The following is a 23,923-nucleotide window of genomic DNA, read 5'->3' as shown; positions in this document are numbered from 1 at the left end:
CGACCGTTCCGACTCCTCTTCAGGTGTGAGTGGGTGAATGAGAGGCCGTTGTAAAGCGCTTTGGAATAAGGCGCTGTATAAGTAATTTCAAGTCCATTTACCATTTAAATAATACCAGATCCTCCCATCTTTTACATCCCAGCTGCCCTGAACGTGAACACCAACCCCGTGGTCTGACCGTTCCGACTCCTCTTCAGGTGTGCTACGTGGAGCTGAGCGAGCTGATGACGGACCAGAACGAGAACCAGCAGGGCTACTGGCAGGAGACGGGCCGATGGACGGGCTACGAGGAGAACTACGACCCAGAGGCGGGGGGCTGGGGGCCCTCGCACATCTCCTACCTCACCTTCAAGAGCCTCGTCCAGCTGCGCCGCACCATGAACACAGGTGAGAACCAGAACCATGAACACAGGTGAGAACCAGAACCATGAACACAGGTGAGACCACCATAGACCACCATGAACAGAGGTGAGACCACCATAGACCACCATGAACAGAGGTGAGACCACCATAGACCACCATGAACAGAGGTGAGACCACCATAGACCACCATGAACACAGGTAGGACCACCATAGAGACAGACCACCATGAACACAGGTAGGACCACCATAGAGACAGACCACCATGAACACAGGTAGGACCACCATAGAGACAGACCACCATGAACACAGGTAGGACCACCATAGAGACAGACCACCATGAACACAGGTGAGACCATGGAGACAGACCACCATGAACACAGGTAGGACCACCATGAACACAGGTAGGACCACCATGGAGACAGACCAGAACCATGAACACAGGCTGCGTTTCTGGGTTGTCAGATGGTTCTGGTTCTGCTTCTAGTCCATCAGGACCAGTTTCGTCCCACTGTGACCCCCCCCCCCCGCCCCCCCTCACAACCGCTCACCACAGTTTACTATCAGATCAACCAGTCTCTCTTTTCTACGTTCCCACATCACCTCTCTCTCAATATTCCTTCCTTCCTTCCTTCCCCCCTTCCTTGTTCCACTATTAATTCCCACTCTCTCTCTCTTTCTCTCACTGCGTTTCTTTTCATTCTCATTCGCTCCCTGAACCTGTCCTGTCCTGTCCCTCCTCCACCTGTAACATCTGCCGTGGTCTCGTGGTCGTGTGGTCATGTGGTCATGTGGTCATGTGGTCATGTGGTCATCGTGTTCAGGCGCGGTGATGTTGGACCGGCCGGAGTGCAGTCTGTCGAGCATCGCTGAGAAGATGGTGGACGAGCTGGTCAACAAGAAGGAGATCCGGCCCGGCGACCGGGACGGCGTGCTCAGAGCTCTGCTCCAGAACCGCAGGTACAGGTCGCCCTCACGCGTCTGGATCAGCTAGCTAGCCCAACCTTACTCGGTTGGGTCCTGTGGGTATTTGGGTTAGACTGGACCTGCGGCAGGGGCGGCTGTGTCTCAGGAGGTAGAGCCGCCGTCTAATGATCGCAAGGTTGATAGATCGGTGGTTCGAGCCCCGTCTGGCCACATGTCGAAGTGTCCTTGGGAAAGACACTGAACCCCAAATTGCTCCCAGTGAGCGGGCCGGCGCCTTGCATGGTAGCTTCCGCCATTGGTGTGTGAATGTGTGTGTGAATGGGTGAATGAGAGGCCGTTGTGAAGCGCTTTGGATAAAGGCGCTATGTAAGTGCATTTACCATTTACCTGTGAAGAGCTTTACTCAGGTGTGTCCCCCCCCCCCCCCCCCCCACAGCCAAACAACCACCCCGGAGAGCCAAGCCCTGACCTCTGGTGCGGAGATGCAGACCTTCTCAGTCAGAGAGAGGGTGAGGAACAACAGTAGCGTGTGATGGGATAAGCCTAAATAGACCTGTCGCTAAGCCACGCCCCAAAATAGAAATTGTCCAATCATATCACAGCAAAAGTCACTACAGGCAAAAAACTCGGACAAACAACTCGCTAATATCTGATGGTGAAAAGCTTCTAGAGTAAATATTCTTGTCATCTTTAAAAAAACTACGTCTATTACTTGCTGTGGTAAATCAGAAATGTGAACTCCCCGCCATTGTAAGTCATTTAATGTCATTCAGTCACGGCCGGTCAGTCAGTCACTGTCAGTGTGAAGAATTTGAGCGAGCGTTGTTTGTTTGTCCAAGTTGTCCCTCAAAGGGGGCGTGGCTTAGCGATAGGTCCATTTGGAGCCACAGAAAGCAGCTACACAGATAGATCAGAGATACCGACTTCATTCAATAATGAAGACACATTTCAAACCGTTCATTTGGGAGTTATACAGTATGTGCTCATACTGACCTCTGTTTCATGACTCCTCAGAGAGACGCGTCAGACAGTGTGGAGGCCTCCATGGTGCTCGTAGGTGAGTGGTTCAGTCTGCCTTAACAGCATCTCAATCCACTGTATGTGTGTGTAAGTGTGTGTGCATGCGTGCGTGTGTGTGCTCATTGGGCGGCTGTGTCTCAGGAGGTAGAGCCGCCGTCTATTGATCGCAAGGTGGGCAGATCGGCGGTTCGAGCCCCGGCTGGCCACATGTCGAGGTGTCCTTGGGCAAGACACTGAACCCCAAATTGCTCCCAGTGAGCGGGCCGGCCGGCGCCTTGCATGGCAGCTTGCCGCCATTGGTGTGTGAATGTGTGTGTGAATGTGTGAATGAGAGGCCATTGTAAAACGCTTTGGATAAAGGCGCTATATAAGTGCAGTCCATTTACCATTCCATGTCTGTGTGTGGACCTCAGGGGCTCTGGACTTCCTGGAGCGGCCCACGGTGGTGTTCGTGCGTCTGCGGGAGGCGGTGGTTCTGGAGGCCCTGGAGGCGCCCGTCCCCGTGCGCTTCATCTTCGTGCTGGTCGGCCCCGGCAAGACGGACCTGGACTACCACGAGACGGGCCGCGCCATGGCAGCGCTCATGGCCGACAAGGTGAGTCAGCAACAAAAGTCCCAAAGCTTCCCAAATAGTCCGGGTAATATGTGAAGAAAAATCGTTGAACACTTGGTCAATCATGAACACTTGGTACACTTGTACAGTTTGGGGTCCAAGCCATCCGTTCAACTCACAGTTTTGTTACACATTACGACACCACTGGATTTTTGATTCTGTCAAATGAAAAAAAAAAAAAAAAAAACATCTTGTACCTTGCAGGATGCATTCAATTTGTCTTAGGCTTTCCATGACATACTCCTCAACCACAAACACAATGTACGTACGTAACATGCTCGACATCCATAAGCAGTCTCTAGTAACAGACTTGTCCTAAATATCTCTAAGACAAAAAGCATGGTGTTTGGGTCAAGGCTCAGGCTGGCTTGCAACCCAAAGCTCATCTTGGGTTTATGTAACTCAACCGTTGAACAAGCAGATAGTGCTAAGCTCCTGGGGGTGACGCTAAATGGTTCTCTAGCTTGGAAGAAGCACATCAATAACACTGTGTCAAAGATGGGTAGATCTATCGGCATTTCCAGGAAATGTGCATCCCTTGTAGATCGTCCTCTTTTACGTCAGATTGTGCAGAGTTTAGTATTGTGTCATCTTGATTATTGCTCTCCAGTCTGGTCTTCGGCTGCCAGAGGTGAGATTAGGAGGCACCAGGTGGCCCAGAATAGGGCGGCGCGGTTGGTTCTGGGTTGCTCAGTCCGAACTAATGTGAACAGCATGCATGTTGATCTCTCCTGGCTTATGTTACGGGTCTACTTAGATCGATGCCATCGGCTATCGACTTGTTTGGTTGTTTCTGCATGACCCGTGTGTAGGTGCTTGTTCCCTTCACTTTGATATTACATGGCTGAACTTGATACACGTGTCTGTCATCATTGCTGCATCATACCATACACAAACATGGTGTCAGAAGCTGCTGAACTCACGTTAGCGGAATATTAGTTAATATGAAGTGAGTACAGGTAGAGTAGCCTATGTCTAGATCGGAATCAAGTGATTCGGAGACTTTAGAAGACGAGACAAGTCAGCGAGCAACGATAGCTAGCATGGCAGCCATTACTTTTCCACCCCCTTCACCCATGAGCTTCACGGGCGATTGGAGCGTCAATTGGGACATATTCCGGGCCGAATATGAGGACTATGTCATCGTTACTGGCATAACTGAAAAGGACAAGAAAATCCAGGCTGCAACTCTGAGGACCGTGATGGGAAGTGAATGCAGACATATATACCGTCACAACTTAAATCTTTCCGAAGAGGATCAGGGGGATGCTGCGATCATACTGGCGCGTTGGAGAAGTATTTCAAACCTACCAAGAACACAATATATGAAAGGTACGTCTTCGGGAGCTGCAAACAGGAGGAAGGAGAATCTATAGACGGTTTTGTGACCAGGCTGAGAGAAAGGGCAGCAACCTGTGAGTACGGACAGTTAAGAGATGAGATGATTCGTGACAAAATTGTACTGGGTGTTGGTAACGAGAGCATAAGGCGCAGATTGCTTAGAGAAAAGCAACTGACGTTGATCACAGCAATTGACATGTGCCGCGCAACGGAGCAGACAGACATTCGTATGAGAGCGATGGAGATAGCGAGTCCTCCGCACGTAGAAGCGGTGCTCGCCGTTGCTAGGCAACAATCTAGGCAACAACAATCCAGGCAAAACCAATGGAGGCAGAGCAATTCACCCAGAGCTGTAGACGCAGGCTATGCATGTAAATACTGTGGCAACTCGCATGCAAGGGGCAGAGATCACTGCCCAGCATTCGGTAAACAATGCAAATCATGTGGAGTAAATAATCACTTTGCTAAAGTGTGTCAAAAAAGCAAAAGACCCACTGAGGGAAAGATACACTGCATGGAAAATACAGCTGAGAGCTCAGAACAAAACAGTGAGGAAGACATATACATGCATGAGTCAATTGGTGCAGTGCAAGCCAAAGGGAAGAAATGGTTTGTAACATTACGTTTTCACAACAAGCCACAGCAATGTCAGTTGGACTCTGGAGCGACATGCAATGTAATGAGCCTTCATGACAAGAAAAGGCTGGCACCCAACGCACCACTCTGCCCAAGTGAGGCTAGACTAAAGCTGTACTCCGGGGAAACACTGAGCTCCATAGGCATCTTTGAGACAGAATGTAGAGTAAGAGGTCAAACATACAAGCTCTCATTTGAAATAGTTAAGTCTAGGCAAAATCCTCTCCTGTCAGGCTCTACCTGTGAACGCCTAGGTCTCATGCAGTTCACAATCCCTGAGGACGTGCTCAAAGTGGAACATGCACAGCCTGGAGCCCTAACCAAGGAGCAGCTGACTAACAAATACAGTGATGTATTCAACTCACCTGTGGAATCTCTACCCGGGGAGGTCCACTTTGACCTAGATTCCAGGGTTCCTACAGTTCAATGTGCCCCTCGCAATGTTCCCATTGCAATGAAAGCAGCAGTCAAAGCCCAGCTGGACAAGTACGAGGCTGACGGCCACATGGCGCCGGTCACAGACCCAACTGATTGGATCAGCAACATGGTTATTGTAAAAAAAACAGACAAGCTCAGACTATGTATAGATCCTAAGTTCCTGAACAAGGCCCTAAAGCGCTCTCATTACATCATGCCTACTCTGGATGATGTCCTGTACAAACTACCGAAGGCAAGAGTATTCACCTTAGTGGATGCCCGAGATGCATTTCTACAATGCAGACTTGACTACGAGAGCAGCCTCATGACCACATTCTGGACCCCCTGGGGGAGGAAACGCTGGCTTAAGCTACCATTCGGAGTGTCTGTGGCACCCGAGGTGTATCAGCGAAAACAACACGAGCTCCTGGCTGGACTCAAGGGCATCGAGCCCATTGCGGACGACATCCTGGTTGTGGGTTGTGGGGACACAGACAAAGAGGCTGAGAGTGACCATGATGTCAAGCTTTTGGCACTGATGGAACGCTGCCGTGAGGTCAAGCTGCGGCTAGGGTTGAAGAAGCTGCAGTTCAAAGTAGCTGAGGTCCAGTTTCACGGCCACATCCTCTCATCCACAGGGCTGAAGCCTGACCCAGAGAAGGTGAGGGCCATCATCGAAATGCCCAATCCAACTGACGCAAAAGGGGTGCAGCGTCTGATTGGCTTTGCCAACTACTTGGCCAAATTCATGCCACACTTATCAAGTGTCTGTGAGCCGTTGCGACGCTTGCTGGACAAGGAAACCCCCTGGCATTGGCTACCCAAACACGAGGCGGCAGTTCAAGAACTCAAGTCTCTAGCTACAACCATGCCTGTCCTGCGCTACTATGATGTGACCAAGCCAATCACAGTCCAGAGCGACGCCAGCCAGAATGGTCTCGGATGCTGCCTCATGCAGGAAGGACAGCCCATCGCGTTCGCTTCGAGAGCTCTTACCCCCACAGAAAAGAACTACGCACAGATTGAGAAAGAGTGTCTCAGCATCGTCTTCGCCTGTCAGAGGTTTCACTACTATCTATATGGCCGCGACCTGATCACAGCGGAGACAGACCATAAGCCCCTAATCTCCATTTTCAGCAAACCTCTCCTCAACGCTCCCAAGAGGCTTCAGAGCATGCTCATGACCTTACAGAACTACAGTCTGACGGTCATCTACAAACCAGGGCCTGAAATGTTCATCAGCGACACGCTCAGCAGAGCTACAGCAGGATGCACCGGCAGAGGAACAACCTACCAGCGGCACGCTATCTGCTCCCTGCAACAAGAGCAAGAGGAGATACAGCATGTGAACCAGGCAGACTACTTGAATGTAAGTGACCAGCGTCTCGAACAAATCAGGCTGCACACTGATCGAGATGAATGCCTGCAGGCACTTAAGTCCACAGTTCTCATAGGCTGGCCAGATGTGAGAGAAGAAGCACCTCTCATTACCAGAGAATACTGGCCTTACAGAGATGAAGTCAGTGTACAGAACGGTGTTCTATTCCGGGGGCAGAAAGTCATCATCCCAAAATCACTACGCCCAGAGATGCTTACGCGCATTCATTCAAGTCACACAGGAGGAGACGCATGCTACCGACATGCTCGAGAGACATTGTACTGGCCGAACATGCAGGCAGAGATAAAGGATTTTGTGGGCACCTGCTCAACCTGCAATGAGTATGCTCACAAACAGCAAAAGGAGACCATGCTCTCACATGAACTGCCCACCAGGCCGTGGCAAATTCTGAGCATGGACCTGTTCAGTCATAGGCAGAAGGACTATCTTATTATAGTCGACCACTATTCTGACTTTTGGGAAGTTGAGCTCCTCCCTGACTTATCTGCAGAGACAGTCATCAAGCGATGTAAGGCACAGTTCGCTCGGCATGGCCAGCCAGAGAGGGTCATCACAGACAATGGCCCACAATTTACCTCTCAGTTCTCACGTTTTGCCTCTGAATGGGAGTTTGAGCATGTGACCTCCTCTCCAAGGCACCCGAAAGCAAACGGCAAGGCAGAGTCGGCCGTCAAGATTGCAAAGAATCTGCTGCGCAAGGCTATGCGTGACAGTGACGACCCCTGGAAGGCCATACTACACTGGAGAAATACTCCCACCGAAAGCATGAACAGCAGCCCGGCACAACGTCTCATGTCTCGTCGGCTGAAGACCTCTATTCCAGTGACAAACAAGCTGCTGGAACCAGTCGTTGTGGTAGGAGTCACTGAAAAGCTGCGCCACAGGAGGCAGCTTGCCAAGTCTTTCTATGACCGGTCCGCCCGGGACCTGCCGGAGCTGGCAGTCGGGGAAACCGTCCGAATGAAGCCCCTGCCTACTGACAACACTGGCATCTGGAGGGCTGGGACCTGCCTCCGCAGGGTTGCACCGAGATCGTACCTGGTGGATGTCGACGGCTCCCTCTATCGACGCAACAGGGTGGACCTCAGAGTAGCCGAGCCGACTGCTACTCCGACCTACGAAGAGAATGACCCTGTGCCAGAGAGTACTGCTGCAGAGGCTCCCCCAACTGTGGCCGAGCCGAGCCCGGTCAGGTTCACACCTAGGACCTCACCTAGTCCAATTGGCACAGCACCATTTGAGGGACGCGCATACACTAGGTCTGGACGGCTGTCTAAACCACCTGTGAGACTCAATTTGTAACCTAAACTATATAGGGCTGTTGCCATAAAATAAAAATGGAATGAAAAAGGAAAGACACAGAGAATACAGAAGTTAACAGAGACTGTTGTTACATTTTATATAAGAACAAACTTTTGTTATTTTTGCACTAGATTACTTTTGTTATTTTGCACTAAGTTCTAAGGTGTTTGTGTTCACTTGGAAAAGGAGGATGTTACGGGTCTACTTAGATCGATGCCATCGGCTATCGACTTGTTTGGTTGTTTCTGCATGACCCGTGTGTAGGTGCTTGTTCCCTTCACTTTGATATTACATGGCTGAACTTGATACACGTGTCTGTCATCATTGCTGCATCATACCATACACAAACAGCTTACAGTGGAGAACAGGCTATCTTTGAACTCACTCGTGCTGTTGAAGACTGTTGAGTTGAGTAAAAATCCATCTTTTTTGTGTAAACAGCTAGTCCACAGAAAAAGTATACAGGACCACAACACAAGAGGTGCCAGAAATGGTCAGCTGGTACTTCCTCGGCCTAGAACAAATGCATTAAAACGGTCATTTATTTATAGGTCAATAGCTTTCTGGAACAACCTGCCTAGGAACCTTCGCACCACCCACAGTAAATTGTGTTTTAAAACCAAACTTAAATCTTATTTTCTAAAAGGAGGTTAGATGTATTTGTATATTTATGTATTTTGTTTTGATCATGTTTTTGTTGGCCCTGTTATGTCGGTTCTTTTTATACCTTACACTTTTGTATTTTCTTTTTCATCTATCACTTAGTTTGGTAGTTATATTCATTGCACAATGCTGAATTATGTATATTTTTTGTAGTACAGACTGATTGTTGTTGATGATTGTTATTTATGTGTTTTATGTGTGGACCCCAGGAAGACTAGCTAGTTGCTACGGCACTAGCTAATGGGGATCCTTAATAAAATATAAAAAAATATAAAATATAGTAAATGGACTGACTTATATAGACTGACTTATATAGCGCCTTATTCCAAATCGCTTTACAACGGCCTCTCATTCACACAATCACACACCAATGGCGGCAAGCTACCATGCAAGGCGCCGGCCGGCCCGCTCACTGGGAGCAATTTGGGGTTCAGTGTCTTGCCCAAGGACACTTCGACATGTGGCCAGCCGGGGGTCGACTCGAACCGCCAATCTGCCGACCTTGCGATCATTAGATGCCAGCTCTACCTCCTGAGACACAGCCTCTACCTCCTGAGACACAGCCTCTACCTCCTGAGACACAGCCTCTACCTCCTGAGACACAGCCTCTACTTCCTGAGACACAGCCTCTACCTCCTGAGACACAGCCTCTAACTCCTGAGCCACAGCCTCTACCTCCTGAGACACAGCCTCTAGCTCCTGAGACACAGCCTCTACCTCCTGAGACACAGCTTCTACCTCCTGAGACACAGCCTCTACCTCCTGAGACACAGCCTCTAGCTCCTGAGACACAGCCTCTACCTCCTGAGACACAGCTTCTACCTCCTGAGACACAGCCTCTACCTCCTGAGACACAACCTCTACCTCCTGAGACACAGCCTCTACCTCCTGAGACACAGCCTCTACCTCCTGAGACACAACCTCTACCTCCTGAGACACAACCTCTACCTCCTGAGACACAGCCTCTAGCTCCTGAGACACAGCCTCTACCTCCTGAACCACAGCCGCCCCTAACACACACTCATACGTCCTCCTCTGTTTCCTCCAGGTGTTTAACCAGGCGGCGTTCCAGGCCCAGAGCGAGCGGGAGCTGACGGACGCGGTGGCGGACTTCATGGACTGCAGCATCGTGATCCCGCCCACGGAGATCCAGAGCGAGGCCGTGCTGGCCTCCATCATCGGCTTCCAGAAGAGGCTGCTGCAGGACAGACTCCGCCCCTCAGACAGACTCCGCCCCTCAGACCCAACGCTGCGCCTGGACGTCAAGCCACAGAGCCGCCGCGGTTGGTTGGACTCCAACACACACACATACATAGACACATACATTGACACAGACACACACATTGACACAGACACACACACACACACACACATACATAGACACACACACACTCACATAGACACAGACACACACACACTCACACACACTCACATCCTGACGCAACAAACACACACACACTCGCACGCACTCACACACACACACACACACACACGCTTACGCTGACACTCACTTCACACAAGTCCACAAAGTCACAAACACATACACACACTCACGCTGACACACACACACACTCACACACACATAGACACACACACACGCTCACGCTGACACTCACACACACACACACTCACGCACTGACGCAACACACACACGCTCACGCTGACACTCACTTAGTCCACAAAGTCACAAACACATTGTGTATAGTTCGGAATACTAGAAAATATCAGAAAATGTTAACATTCAAATAAAGTATAACACACACACACACTCACACTCTCACACACACACACACACACACACACACACACACACTCACACACACATAGACACACACACACACACACACACACACACACACACCTACACGCATAAATAAATATTCTCCACACATCATTGTGAAAAGACTTTCCTTTTTAAGGATGTACATAATAGAAAAAAAAACATTTTCAGAATATTCTGGAAGTGGAAGATACAGTCTTTTTATAAAGTCAGAATACGGTATTTCCGGACGAGTTTCTTATTTATTTTCTTGACGTTTCTCCAGCCTCCCTCAGGTCCGGGTCGGGTCAGGTGCCTGAGGACCCTCTGGTGCGGACCGGTCGGCCGTTCGGCGGGATGATCCGGGACGTGAGGCGGCGCTACCGCCACTACGTGAGCGACCTCAGGGACGCGCTGGACGCCCAGGTCCTTGCCGCCATCATCTTCATCTACTTCGCCGCCCTCTCGCCCGCCGTCACCTTCGGAGGGCTGCTGGGTAGTGTAGTGTTTATATGTTTGGGTGTCGATATGAGTATAAAGTGTGTATATGAGTATATAGTGTATATAAGAGTATATAGTGTGTATTTATATTTTTGGGTGTAGATATGAGTATATAGTGTGTAAAAGGGGTTAGTGTTAGGGTTAGTAAGAGGTTTACGTGTGAGGATGTTGATACTATACTATGTATGTATGTGTTACATTTGGTGTGTGTCTGTGTTTTTATGTCTATATTTGCATACCGAAGCTACCGTTCTAACTGACTAACACCCATCTCTCCTCTCTGCCCCGCCTCCTCCATCTCACCTCTCTGCCCCGCCTCCTCCATCTCTCCTCTCTGCCCCGCCTCCTCCATCTCTCCTCTCTGCCCCGCCTCCTCCATCTCTCCTCTCTGCCCGCCTCCTCCATCTCTCCTCTCTGCCCCGCCTCCTCCATCTCTCCTCTCTGCCCCGCCTCCTCCATCTCTCCTCTCTGCCCCGCCTCCTCCATCTCTCCTCTCTGCCCCGCCTCCTCCATCTCTCCTTTCTGCTCCGCCTCTGCCCCGCCTCCTCCATCTCTCCTCTCTGCCCCGCCTCCTCCATCTCTCCTTTCTGCCCCGCCTCTGCCCCGCCTCTGCCCCGCCTCTGCCCCACCTCCTCCCCAGCTGACAAGGTGGACAACATGATGGGCGTGTCAGAGCTGCTGGTCTCCACCAGCGTTCTGGGGGTCGTCTTCTGTTGCGTCGCCGCCCAGCCCGTCCTGGTCATCGGCTTCTCCGGCCCGCTGCTGGTGTTCGAGGAGGCCTTCTACGCCGTGAGTGACGCCTCTCCTCTGTAGCGATATATACTACTATCCCTGATGTTCCTCTAACCTGTAGAGCTATATACTACTATCCCTGATGTTCCTCTCCTCTGTAGAGCTATATACTACTATCACTGATGTACCCTCCTCGTGTTTCATAATAATAATAATAACTTTATTTGTATAGCGCTTTTCCTGCAAACGTTGCAGCTCAAAGTGCTTTAATCATTATATAATCATCATTTAATCATTTAGTAATTTAAAGGCAATATTAAAAAGATGGGTTTTTAGTCAAAGGGCAAAGGCTTCAAATTTGCATTTTTGAAAAATAAAAATCTGATTTCGTTTTTTTGTCACCAGACACAAGTTAAGGTTTTGAACTACCCACTCGTTAGCTATACTGTAGCTGTCTGACCCAGTGAGTAACACTGACATATTGACAGCTGAGTGGTTGGGGGTGGAGTTAACCAGATATTGTTACCGCCCATTACCTGGCTGTGAAGGTGAGAAAAAAACAACATCTTTGAAGGGGATTTTCTCTGCTTAGTGATTTCAGGTGTAGCAACTTTCAAATACTCATGTCGTCTTCAATTTGTTTCCAATTTCAATGTATGATGCATCATTTGAAAGCTTACAATCTGTAGTTTAAGCATATGTAAAAAACAGAAAAATTACTTTGCTCTTTGGTCATTCCACCAGATCGCGTCACATATGTGCTGAGGTTGCATCTCTAATGTAAACTGGCAGTGAGACACAATCTGGGTGCATAAAATGAGAATTCAGCCTGTCATGTCATGTCATGTCATCATGATCTGTCATGTCCATACAACGTGATACTGTATCGATAGCGCTGTGGAGAACATCGCCAATTCGATTCATGACTGTTTTGTAGACCTCTTCACCCCCCCACCGCCCCTCTCGTAGTGTCTCTATTCTAACCTTCCTTCTTCAGCATTGTGACTGCCCAGGCCACCTGCTCCTAGCATAGACTGTTTCTTGTGATGACTTGATGATTTATAGATGATTCATTTACTTTAGACAAATGTACTTTGTTGTAAGTCGCTTTGGATAAAAGCATCTGCTAAATGTCAAAAATGTAACATAGACCGGGGTTGTGTTTCATATTGATATTCTACACATTAAAGCACTGTTAGAAGGCTTATTATGAAATAGATGTATTTGTGAATAAGATATGTATAATGCATGATAATGCCATTGACCATCAGTAACAGAACACTAAGGTGCAAAAGGGCTCGCTTTGGCAAAAGCCTGATCCCCGCAGCCATTGTTGCCTTAAATAACAGACCGCGCTGAGTGTGTGTACTTGTGTATCTGTCATGTGTAGTACTGTCTGTTGTTGTTGTCTGTGTTATACGGTGTTGTATGTATATATGTATACTGTACAGTGGTGTGAAAATGAATTTCCCCCTGGGGACAATAAATCTAATCTAATCTAATCTAATTTTATCTAATCTAATCTAATCTAATCTAATCTAATCTAATCTAACCTAACCATTCTGAGTACCTCCCTCCTACCTCCTCCCCCTCCAGTTCTGCCAGTCCCAGGGCATCGAGTACATCGTGGGGCGGGTGTGGGTGGGCGCGTGGCTGGTGGTCATCGTGGTGGTGATCGTGGCCTTCGAGGGCAGCTTCCTGGTCCGCTACATCTCCCGGTTCACCCAGGAGATCTTCTCCATCCTCATCTCCCTCATCTTCATCTACGAGACCTTCGCCAAGCTGGGCAGGGTACACATCACATCACACTACATCACATCACACTACATTACATTACATTACATTTCCCCCTCAATCATACTAAAGATACCCTGCATTTGTCTTGTAGTTATGTGTGTACATAGTCCATTGTGATAGTTAATTAATTAATTAATTAATTTTAATTAATTTTGCCATTTAGCAGACACTTTTATCCAAAGCGACTTACAATTACGAATTACAGGGACATTCCCCCTGGAGTAACTGAGGGCTAAGTGCCTTACCCAAGGGCACACTAGTAGTGGTGTGGCTTCAGGCGGGATTTGAACTCACAACCTTCCGATCCCAAGTCCAACTCACTATCCACTAGACCACCACTACCCCATGATAGTGTGTATGTTTGATGTGTTTGAGTTTTTTCCATCTGTACCGACAACAAATTCCACCGACTTTGGTCGTGTGGTCATGAAACGATTAATTAATTAATTAATTCATTCATTCATTCATTCATAAGACCATAAGATGATGTTTGGCAGTCCTCAATATCAAACAAAAGGGAATGGTTTTGTACAATCCAAATCAAATCCATCTCCCCCTGATGACATGTTCCTGATCTGGTCTCTGGGCTCTAGATCTTCAAGGCCCACCCGCTGATCCTCAACTACGAGCATCTGAACGACACGGTGGACAACCCTTTCCACGTGAGCTACGACCACGTCTACGACAACAGCTCAGGCAACTCCACCACCCTCAGGGTGATCCACGCCAGGTCCTACCCCAACACCGCCCTGCTCTCCATGTGTCTGATGCTGGGGTGCTTCTTCATCGCCTTCTTCCTGCGCCAGTTTAAGAACGGAACCTTCCTGCCTGGCAAGGTGAGAGGAGAGGGCCGCTGTGCACTATAGACACTGAGGATGAACATTTAGACATGAGAGGGCCGCTGTGCACTATAGACACTGAGGATGAACATTATACATGTTTCAGTTTATTACATTTATACATGCTTCAGTTTATTACATTTATACATGCTTCAGTTTATTACATTTATACATGAGAGGGCCGCTTTGCACTATAGACACTGAGGATGAACATTTAGATATGAGAGGGCCGCTGTGCACTATAGACAATGAAGATGAACATTTATACATGTTTCAGTTTCTTACATATATACATGTATATATATATATATATATATATATATATATACATGAACATTTAGACATGCTTCAGTATCTTACATATACGTGTATATATATATACATATGAACATTTATACATGTTTCAGTTTCTTTCTTATATATATATATATATATATATATATATATATATATATATATATATATATATATATATATATATATCAGAAAGCAGCATTTAAAAAGATAGAAATGTAAAATCAATGTGCTTGGATTATTATTCAGGCCAGAATCCTCACTGGAGTAGGAGTGCAATGATGTCAATGGGTATGAAATAATAATTTAAATTGCCATGTCTAAATTTAAAAAGTAAGTATTGAAAATCTTCACCTCTCAGATCAGGCGCTTGATGGGAGACTTTGGCGTCCCCATCGCCATCTTCCTCATGGTGCTGATAGACATCAACATAGAGGACGCCTACACCCAGGTCAGTCTGCGTCTCTAACACCAACAGGCTCCTTCTGTTCAACAACACTCGATTTTAAACAAGACCAAATGTGACACAGTCTGATCGTTTGGTCCGCATGTCGGCAACCAATCAAAATGTTCAGACTTTTCTTTTGAAACACGGAACTACGTTACAACGTTGTTGAGAATCACGACACAAACTCGCTAGTCGAGCCAAAACACTGCAACAACGCAATGGATTGTGTGAGTAATCCCCCCACTGCTACCTAGTTAACTACAACACTACTTTACATTGTTACCTAGTTAACTACAACACTACATTACATTGTCAGCAGGCTCACAAAACAAGCTGGGTTAGCTGACTAGCGATGTGTCATTGATTTTCAACAACGCGGAAACGTATTCACACTTTTCAAAAGAAAAGTCTGATCATTACATCAGATGCCGACATGAGGACCAAAGCATCAGAACGTGTCACAGACAGTCTAAACAACAACACACATGTTTGTGAAACGTCCCTGTAGAAGCTGGTGGTGCCACGGGGCCTGACGGTGTCCAACCCTGCGGCGCGAGGCTGGCTCATCAACCCCTTCGGAGAGCACAAGCCCTTCCCCGTCTGGCTGATGTTCGCCTGCGTCGTCCCCGGCTTCCTCGTCTTCATCCTCATCTTCCTCGAGTCTCAGATCACCACGTGAGTGACGGGGGAGGCAGCTGTGACATGAATGACTGAATGAATGACTGAATGAATGACTGAATGAATGAATGACTGAATGAATGACTGAATGAATGACTGAATGAATGACTGAATGAATGAATGACTGAATGAATGACAGAATGACTGAATTAATGAATGACTGAATGAATGACTGAATGAATGAATGACTGAATGAATGACTGAATGAATGACTGAATGAATGACTGAATGAATGACTGAATGAATGACTGAATGAATGACTGAATGAATGAATGAATGACTGAATGAATGACTGAATGAATGAATGACTGAATGAATGAATGAATGAATGACTGAATGAATGACTGAATGAATGACTGAATGAATGAATGACTGAATGACTGAATGAATGACTGAATGAATGACTGAATGAATGACTGAATGAATGACTGAATGAATGACTGAATGAATGAATGACTGAATGACTGAATGAATGACTGAATGAATGACTGAATGACTGAATGAATGACTGAAGAATTAGTAACTGACGGAAATGTGTGAAAGTGGCACCTAATGTACAGCAGCCTTGTTATGTTCTATAATACAGCCGCGGTTCCCAACCTTTTTGGACTCAAGGCCCACTTAAAAATCTCAAAAGTATCCACAGCCCACCCAGGCATTTTATGCACCCGTCCAATTTTTTGGGGGTGTCTCATCATTATTCTCCATAAGTTCCTGTCTATCGGTATCACACTGATGATGCATTTTGGAAAGTTTAGGGTTAAAAAATACAGTACCATGAATATTTTTTTTTTTTTTTATGTTCAATAAAACATTTTTGTTGCCCATGATTTGACGGCCCACTTGCAGTACCCTTGTGGCCCACCAGAGGGCAGCAATGCTGTCCAGAGCACTGCTGTTGATTCATGTTTACCTACCATTGCCTTTTACCTAACTCACTCATGAATCCCATGAATCCTATGAATCCCTATGTCACCTCCTCTATGTCACCTCCTCTATGTGACCTCCTCTATGTCACCTCCTCTATGTCACCTCCTCTATGTGACCTCCTCTATGTCACCTCCTCTATGTCACCTCCTCTATGTCACCTCCTCTATGTGACCTCCTCTATGTCACCTCCTCTATGTCACCTCCTCTATGTCACCTCCTCTATGTCACCTCCTCTATGTCACCTCCTCTATGTGACCTCCTCTATGTCACCTCCTCTATGTCACCTCCTCTATGTGACCTCCTCTATGTCACCTCCTCTATGTGACCTCCTCTATGTCACCTCCTCTATGTCACCTCCTCTATGTCACCTCCTCTATGTCACCTCCTCTATGTCACCTCCTCTATGTCACCTCCTCTATGTGACCTCCTCTATGTGACCTCCTCTATGTCACCTCCTCTATGTCACCTCCTCTATGTGACCTCCTCTATGTGACCTCCTCTATGTGACCTCCTCTATGTCACCTCCTCTATGTCACCTCCTCTATGTCACCTCCTCTATGTCACCTCCTCTATGTGACCTCCTCTATGTGACCTCCTCTATGTGACCTCCTCTATGTGACCTCCTCTATGTCACCTCCTCTATGTCACCTCCTCTATGTGACCTCCTCTATGTCACCTCCTCTATGTCACCTCCTCTATGTCACCTCCTCTATGTGACCTCCTCTATGTCACCTCCTCTATGTCACCTCCTCTATGTCACCTCCTCTATGTCACCTCCTCTATGTCACCTCCTCTATGTCACCTCCTCTATGTCACCTCCTCTATGTCACCTCCTCTATGTCACCTCCTCTATGTGACCTCCTCTATGTCACCTCCTCTATGTGACCTCTATGTGACCTCCTCTATGTCACCTCCTCTATGTCACCTCCTCTATGTCACCTCCTCTATGTCACCTCCTCTATGTCACCTCCTCTATGTGACCTCCTCTATGTGACCTCCTCTATGTCACCTCCTCTATGTCACCTCCTCTATGTGACCTCCTCTATGTCACCTCCTCTATGTCACCTCCTCTATGTGACCTCCTCTATGTCACCTCCTCTATGTAACCTCCTCTATGTGACCTCCTCTATGTCACCTCCTCTATGTGACCTCCTCTATGTCACCTCCTCTATGTCACCTCCTCTATGTGACCTCCTCTATGTGACCTCCTCTATGTGACCTCCTCTATGTCACCTCCTCTATGTGACCTCCTCTATGTCACCTCCTCTATGTGACCTCCTCTATGTGACCTCCTCTATGTCACCTCCTCTATGTCACCTCCTCTATGTGACCTCCTCTATGTCACCTCCTCTATGTCACCTCCTCTATGTCACCTCCTCTATGTCACCTCCTCTATGTCACCTCCTCTATGTCACCTCCTCTATGTGACCTCCTCTATGTGACCTCCTCTATGTCACCTCCTCTATGTCACCTCCTCTATGTCACCTCCTCTATGTCACCTCCTCTATGTCACCTCCTCTATGTGACCTCCTCTATGTCACCTCCTCTATGTCACCTCCTCTATGTCACCTCCTCTATGTCACCTCCTCTATGTCACCTCCTCTATGTCACCTCCTCTATGTCACCTCCTCTATGTCACCTCCTCTATGTGACCTCCTCTATGTCACCTCCTCTATGTCACCTCCTCTATGTCACCTCCTCTATGTCACCTCCTCTATGTCACCTCCTCTATGTGACCTCCTCTATGTCACCTCCTCTATGTGACCTCCTCTATGTCACCTCCTCTATGTGACCTCCTCTATGTCACCTCCTCTATGTCACCTCCTCTATGTCACCTCCTCTATGTCACCTCCTCTATGTCACCTCCTCTATGTCACCTCCTCTATGTCACCTCCTCTATGTCACCTCCTCTATGTCACCTCCTCTATGTGACCTCCTCTATGTCACCTCCTCTATGTCACCTCCTCTATGTGACCTCCTCTATGTCACCTCCTCTATGTCACCTCCTCTATGTGACCTCCTCTATGTCACCTCCTCTATGTCACCTCCTCTATGTCACCTCCTCTATGTGACCTCCTCTATGTCACCTCCTCTATGTCACCTCCTCTATGTGACCTCCTCTATGTCACCTCCTCTATGTGACCTCCTCTATGTGACCTCCTCTATGTGACCTCCTCTATGTGACCTCCTCTATGTCACCTCCTCTATGTCACCTCCTCTATGTCACCTCCTCTATGTGACCTCCTCTATGTCACCTCCTCTATGTCACCTCCTCTATGTCACCTTCTCTATGTCACCTCCTCTATGTCACCTCCTCTATGTCACCTCCTCTATGTGACCTCCTCTATGTGACCTCTATGTGACCTCCTCTATGTGACCTCCTCTATGTGACCTCCTCTATGTGACCTCCTCTATGTCACCTCCTCTATGTGACCTCCTCTATGTCACCTCCTCTATGTCACCTCCTCTATGTCACCTCCTCTATGTGACCTCCTCTATGTCACCTCCTCTATGTCACCTCCTCTATGTCACCTCCTCTATGTGACCTCCTCTATGTCACCTCCTCTATGTGACCTCCTCTATGTGACCTCCTCTATGTGACCTCTATGTGACCTCCTCTATGTCACCTCCTCTATGTCACCTCCTCTATGTCACCTCCTCTATGTGACCTCCTCTATGTGACCTCCTCTATGTCACCTCCTCTATGTGACCTCCTCTATGTCACCTCCTCTATGTGACCTCCTCTATGTCACCTCCTCTATGTCACCTCCTCTATGTCACCTCCTCTATGTCACCTCCTCTATGTCACCTCCTCTATGTGACCTCCTCTATGTCACCTCCTCTATGTCACCTCCTCTATGTCACCTCCTCTATGTCACCTCCTCTATGTCACCTCCTCTATGTGACCTCCTCTATGTCACCTCCTCTATGTCACCTCCTCTATGTCACCTCCTCTATGTGACCTCCTCTATGTCACCTCCTCTATGTCACCTCCTCTATGTCACCTCCTCTATGTCACCTCCTCTATGTCACCTCCTCTATGTCACCTCCTCTATGTGACCTCCTCTATGTCACCTCCTCTATGTCACCTCCTCTATGTGACCTCCTCTATGTCACCTCCTCTATGTCACCTCCTCTATGTCACCTCCTCTATGTCACCTCCTCTATGTCACCTCCTCTATGTCACCTCCTCTATGTCACCTCCTCTATGTCACCTCCTCTATGTCACCTCCTCTATGTGACCTCCTCTATGTCACCTCCTCTATGTCACCTCCTCTATGTCACCTCCTCTATGTGACCTCCTCTATGTCACCTCCTCTATGTGACCTCCTCTATGTCACCTCCTCTATGTGACCTCCTCTATGTCACCTCCTCTATGTGACCTCCTCTATGTCACCTCCTCTATGTGACCTCCTCTATGTCACCTCCTCTATGTCACCTCCTCTATGTCACCTCCTCTATGTGACCTCCTCTATGTGACCTCCTCTATGTGACCTCCTCTATGTGACCTCCTCTATGTGACCTCCTCTATGTCACCTCCTCTATGTCACCTCCTCTATGTGACCTAACCTCTCCGTCTCCGTGTGTCAGGCTGATAGTGAGTAAGCCAGAGAGGAAGATGGTGAAAGGCTCCGGGTTCCACTTTGACCTGCTGATCCTGGTGGGCATGGGCGGCTGCGCGGCGCTGTTCGGCATGCCCTGGCTCAGCGCCGCCACGGTGCGGTCCGTAACCCACGCCAACGCCCTGACCGTCATGACCAAGGGGACCAAGCCGGAGATAGAGAAGGTTCTGGAACAGCGGATCAGCGGGATCGTGGTGGCTCTGCTCGTCGGTGAGTGGTGACCTTTGACCCTGTTACCTATGATCTTTACTGTGTCCCCTAAGACTTCTACTGCCCCCCTTGTACTGTTTCTCTGTTTCTCCAGTGTCTATATATATATATAATCAAATTATATATATATTATATATTATTTTTTTTAATTGGGGGGGGGGGTTCCTTCTATCACTGAGACTGCCAATGGCCCCGGGCCTGAGCTAGATTACTCTTCCTGCTACGACTGGTGGATTGATGATTCACTTACTTAATCAAATGTATTGTTTGTAAGTCGCTTTGGAATAAGGCGTCTGCTAAATGCCAAAAATGTAAATGTAAACGAGCAGATTTCCAGAGCGTATTTACGAATGCACCTTTGTCTCCCCCAGGCCTGTCCATCCTCATGGAGCCGCTGCTGAAGATGATCCCCATGGCGGCCCTGTTTGGGATCTTCCTCTACATGGGGATCACGTCTCTGAACGGGGTGCAGCTGTGGGACCGCATCCTGCTGCTGCTGGTCCCCAAGAAGTACCACCCCAACGAGCCCTACGCCACCAGGGTAAACCGTCACATGACCAACTGTCACATGACCAACTGTCACATCATCAACTGGCACATGATCAACTGTCACATGACCAACTGTCACATGATCAACTGTCACATGACCAACTGTCACATGATCAACTGTCACATGATCAACTGTCACATGATCAACTGTCACATGACCAACTGTCACATGACCAACTGTCACATGATCAACCGTCACATGATCAACCGTCACATGATCAACCGTCACATGATCAACCGTCACATGATCAACCGTCACATGATCAACCGTCACATGACCAACTGTCACATGATCAACTGTCACATCATCAACCGTCACATGATCAACCGTCACATGACCAACCGTCACATGATCAACCGTCACATGATCAACCGTCACATGATCAACCGTCACATGATCAACCGTCACATGATCAACCGTCACATGACCAACTGTCACATGATCAACTGTCACATCATCAACCGTCACATGATCAACTGTCACATGATCAACCGTCACATGATCAACCGTCACATGATCAACCGTCACATGATCAACCGTCACATGATCAACTGTCACATGACCAACTGTCACATGATCAACTGTCACATCATCAACTGTCACATGATCAACTGTCACATCATCAACTGTCACATGATCAACTGTCACATGATCAACCGTCACATGATCAACCGTCACATGATCAACCGTCACATGATCAACTGTCACATGACCAACTGTCACATGATCAACTGTCACATGATCAACTGTCACATACATTTACATGTTTGGCATTTAGCAGACGCCTTATTCCAAAGCGACTGACAATCGATACATTTGATTAAGTAAGTGAATCATCAATCCACCAGTCGTAGCAGGAAGAGTAATCTAGCTCAGGCCAGGGGCCATTGGCAGTCTCCGTGATAGAAGGGAAACACTTTTTTAAAAATACAAATATATATATATATATATAACATGGAGAAACAGAGAAACAAGGGGGGCAGTAGAAGTCTCTGTTTCTGTTGCTTGTTTGTTGTATATTGTATGTTTTTATACTGTATGTGGTGTCTTTTTTTGAATCCCTCCCTCCCCCCAGGTGAGTACCAGCAGGATGCACGTGTTCACGGTGATCCAGCTGGTGTGTCTGGTGGTCCTGTGGATCATCAAGTCCAGCCCCGCCTCCCTGGCGCTGCCCTTCGTCCTCATCCTCACCATCCCGCTGCGCATGTTCATGACCGGACGCCTCTTCACTGAGATGGAGATGAAATGTGTACGTAACCATGGCAACACACACCAGGGTAACCAGGGTAACACACACCAAGGTAACCACGGTAACACACACCAAGGTAACCAGGGTAACACACACCAGGGTAACCAGGGTAACCATGGTAACACACACCAGGGTAACCGGGGTAACACACACCAGGGTAACCAGGGAAACACACACCGGGGTAACCAGGGTAACACACACCAGGGTAACACACACCAGGGTAACCAGGGTAACCAGGGTAACACACTGTGCAGCACAGACACAGCGTACTCTGCTCCGTGTCATAAACCAGTTTAGTTTTTAATGTTCTACCGGCGTAGGTTGCTTGGTGCATATCCTGTACTTCTATGTACACATACATACAAACACAACATCCAGTGGTTGGCCCGTATGTCTGCACTCCCCAGGTTGGCCTGTATGTCTGACACACCTCCCCAGGTTGGCCCGTATGTCTGACGCACCTCCCCAGGTTGGCCCGTATGTCTGACGCACCTCCCCAGGTTGGCCCGTATGTCTGCACTCCCCAGGTTGGCCCGTATGTCTGCACCCCCCAGGTTGGCCCGTATGTCTGCCCCTCCTCAGGTTGGCCCGTATGTCTGCACCCCCCAGGTTGGCCCGTATGTCTGCCCCTCCTCAGGTTGGCCCGTATGTCTGCACCCCCCAGGTTGTAACTCTGGGCTGTTTTGTTGTGGTGTGTTTCAGCTGGATGCCGATGACGCCAAGGTGACGTTCGAGGAGGAGCCTGGCCAGGACGTGTACAACGAGTCTCAGATGCCGCTGTAACAACCCTGCCCCTCTGTAGTCCTCTATCTAGACCTGACACAGCTGAACGTGTTTTATTCTATTACTATATTAACTTATACTTGACATACAGACTTTTTTGAGCGCTTTTGAAAATGTGAGGCCGAAACGTGCCTTTGACATCACCCTTATATTATATTTAAAATATTAAGTTAAATATATAATAATATATAAGTTCTATATTTATTACTGAAAAATGTCAATTAGTCTGCTGTAAAGTCCAATATTCACATTTGCATACGTTTGCTGTACATAGCTCCTCCCTCTAGAGGAAGCGTTTGTGACACGGTCTGGTCAGCTGGGCCGCAAGCCGGCAGCCCATTTAATGTAAAAAAGTTTATTTCTAAAAATAAAATAGTAAATACATTTGAGTGTTGTTGAAAATCAATGACACATCGCTAGTCAACTAACACTGTTTGTTTTGTGAGCCTGCTAACAATGTAAAGTAGTGTTATAGTTAACTAGGTAGCAGTGGGGATTACTCACCCAATCCATTGCGTTGTTGCAGTATTTTGGCTTGACTAGCGAGTTTGTGTTGTGATTCTCAACAACGTTGAAACGTAGTTCCGTGTTTCAAGATACAAGATAGAAGTCGGAACACTTTGATTGGTTGCCGACTTGTTGCCCCTTTCACCAGACCGTGTCACATTGTGTCTTCTTCTAGCTCTAAGGTTGTTTTTATTCTGATTGGGTTTAGAAAGTACTACATGTTTTAAACATAGTCCCACTGTCATATCATATTCAAATAAAGTACTCATATGTATTTAGTATTTGGTCGACAATCCTTTGCATGCAAAATCTGTGACCCCTGACCCCACCAGACACTGGTTATCT

General features: G+C 47.8%; 1 protein-coding gene across 1 annotated transcript; it reads left to right on the top strand.

The window, feature by feature from the left end:
- Positions 1 to 224: 224 nt before the first annotated feature.
- Positions 225 to 23,071, top strand: slc4a1b (solute carrier family 4 member 1b (Diego blood group); the record flags this gene model as incomplete). The annotated part of the gene is made up of 16 exons (XM_080541656.1): positions 225 to 387; positions 1,185 to 1,320; positions 1,724 to 1,796; positions 2,302 to 2,344; positions 2,721 to 2,902; positions 9,727 to 9,961; positions 10,724 to 10,933; positions 11,579 to 11,727; positions 13,267 to 13,461; positions 14,061 to 14,303; positions 14,962 to 15,051; positions 15,557 to 15,723; positions 20,248 to 20,489; positions 20,861 to 21,030; positions 22,115 to 22,288; positions 22,991 to 23,071. The coding sequence occupies 16 exons, from the start codon at positions 225 to 227 to the stop codon at positions 23,069 to 23,071; spliced, it is 2,553 nt and encodes an 850-aa protein (XP_080397782.1).
- Positions 23,072 to 23,923: the final 852 nt, after the last annotated feature.

Source organism: Nansenia antarctica (assembly GCF_963989245.1).
Source record: "Nansenia antarctica genome assembly, chromosome: 11".
Classification (NCBI taxonomy): Eukaryota; Metazoa; Chordata; class Actinopteri; order Argentiniformes; family Microstomatidae; genus Nansenia; species Nansenia antarctica.
The sequence above is the reverse complement of the archived record's forward strand: the minus strand, read 5'-3'. Positions and strand labels throughout refer to the sequence as shown.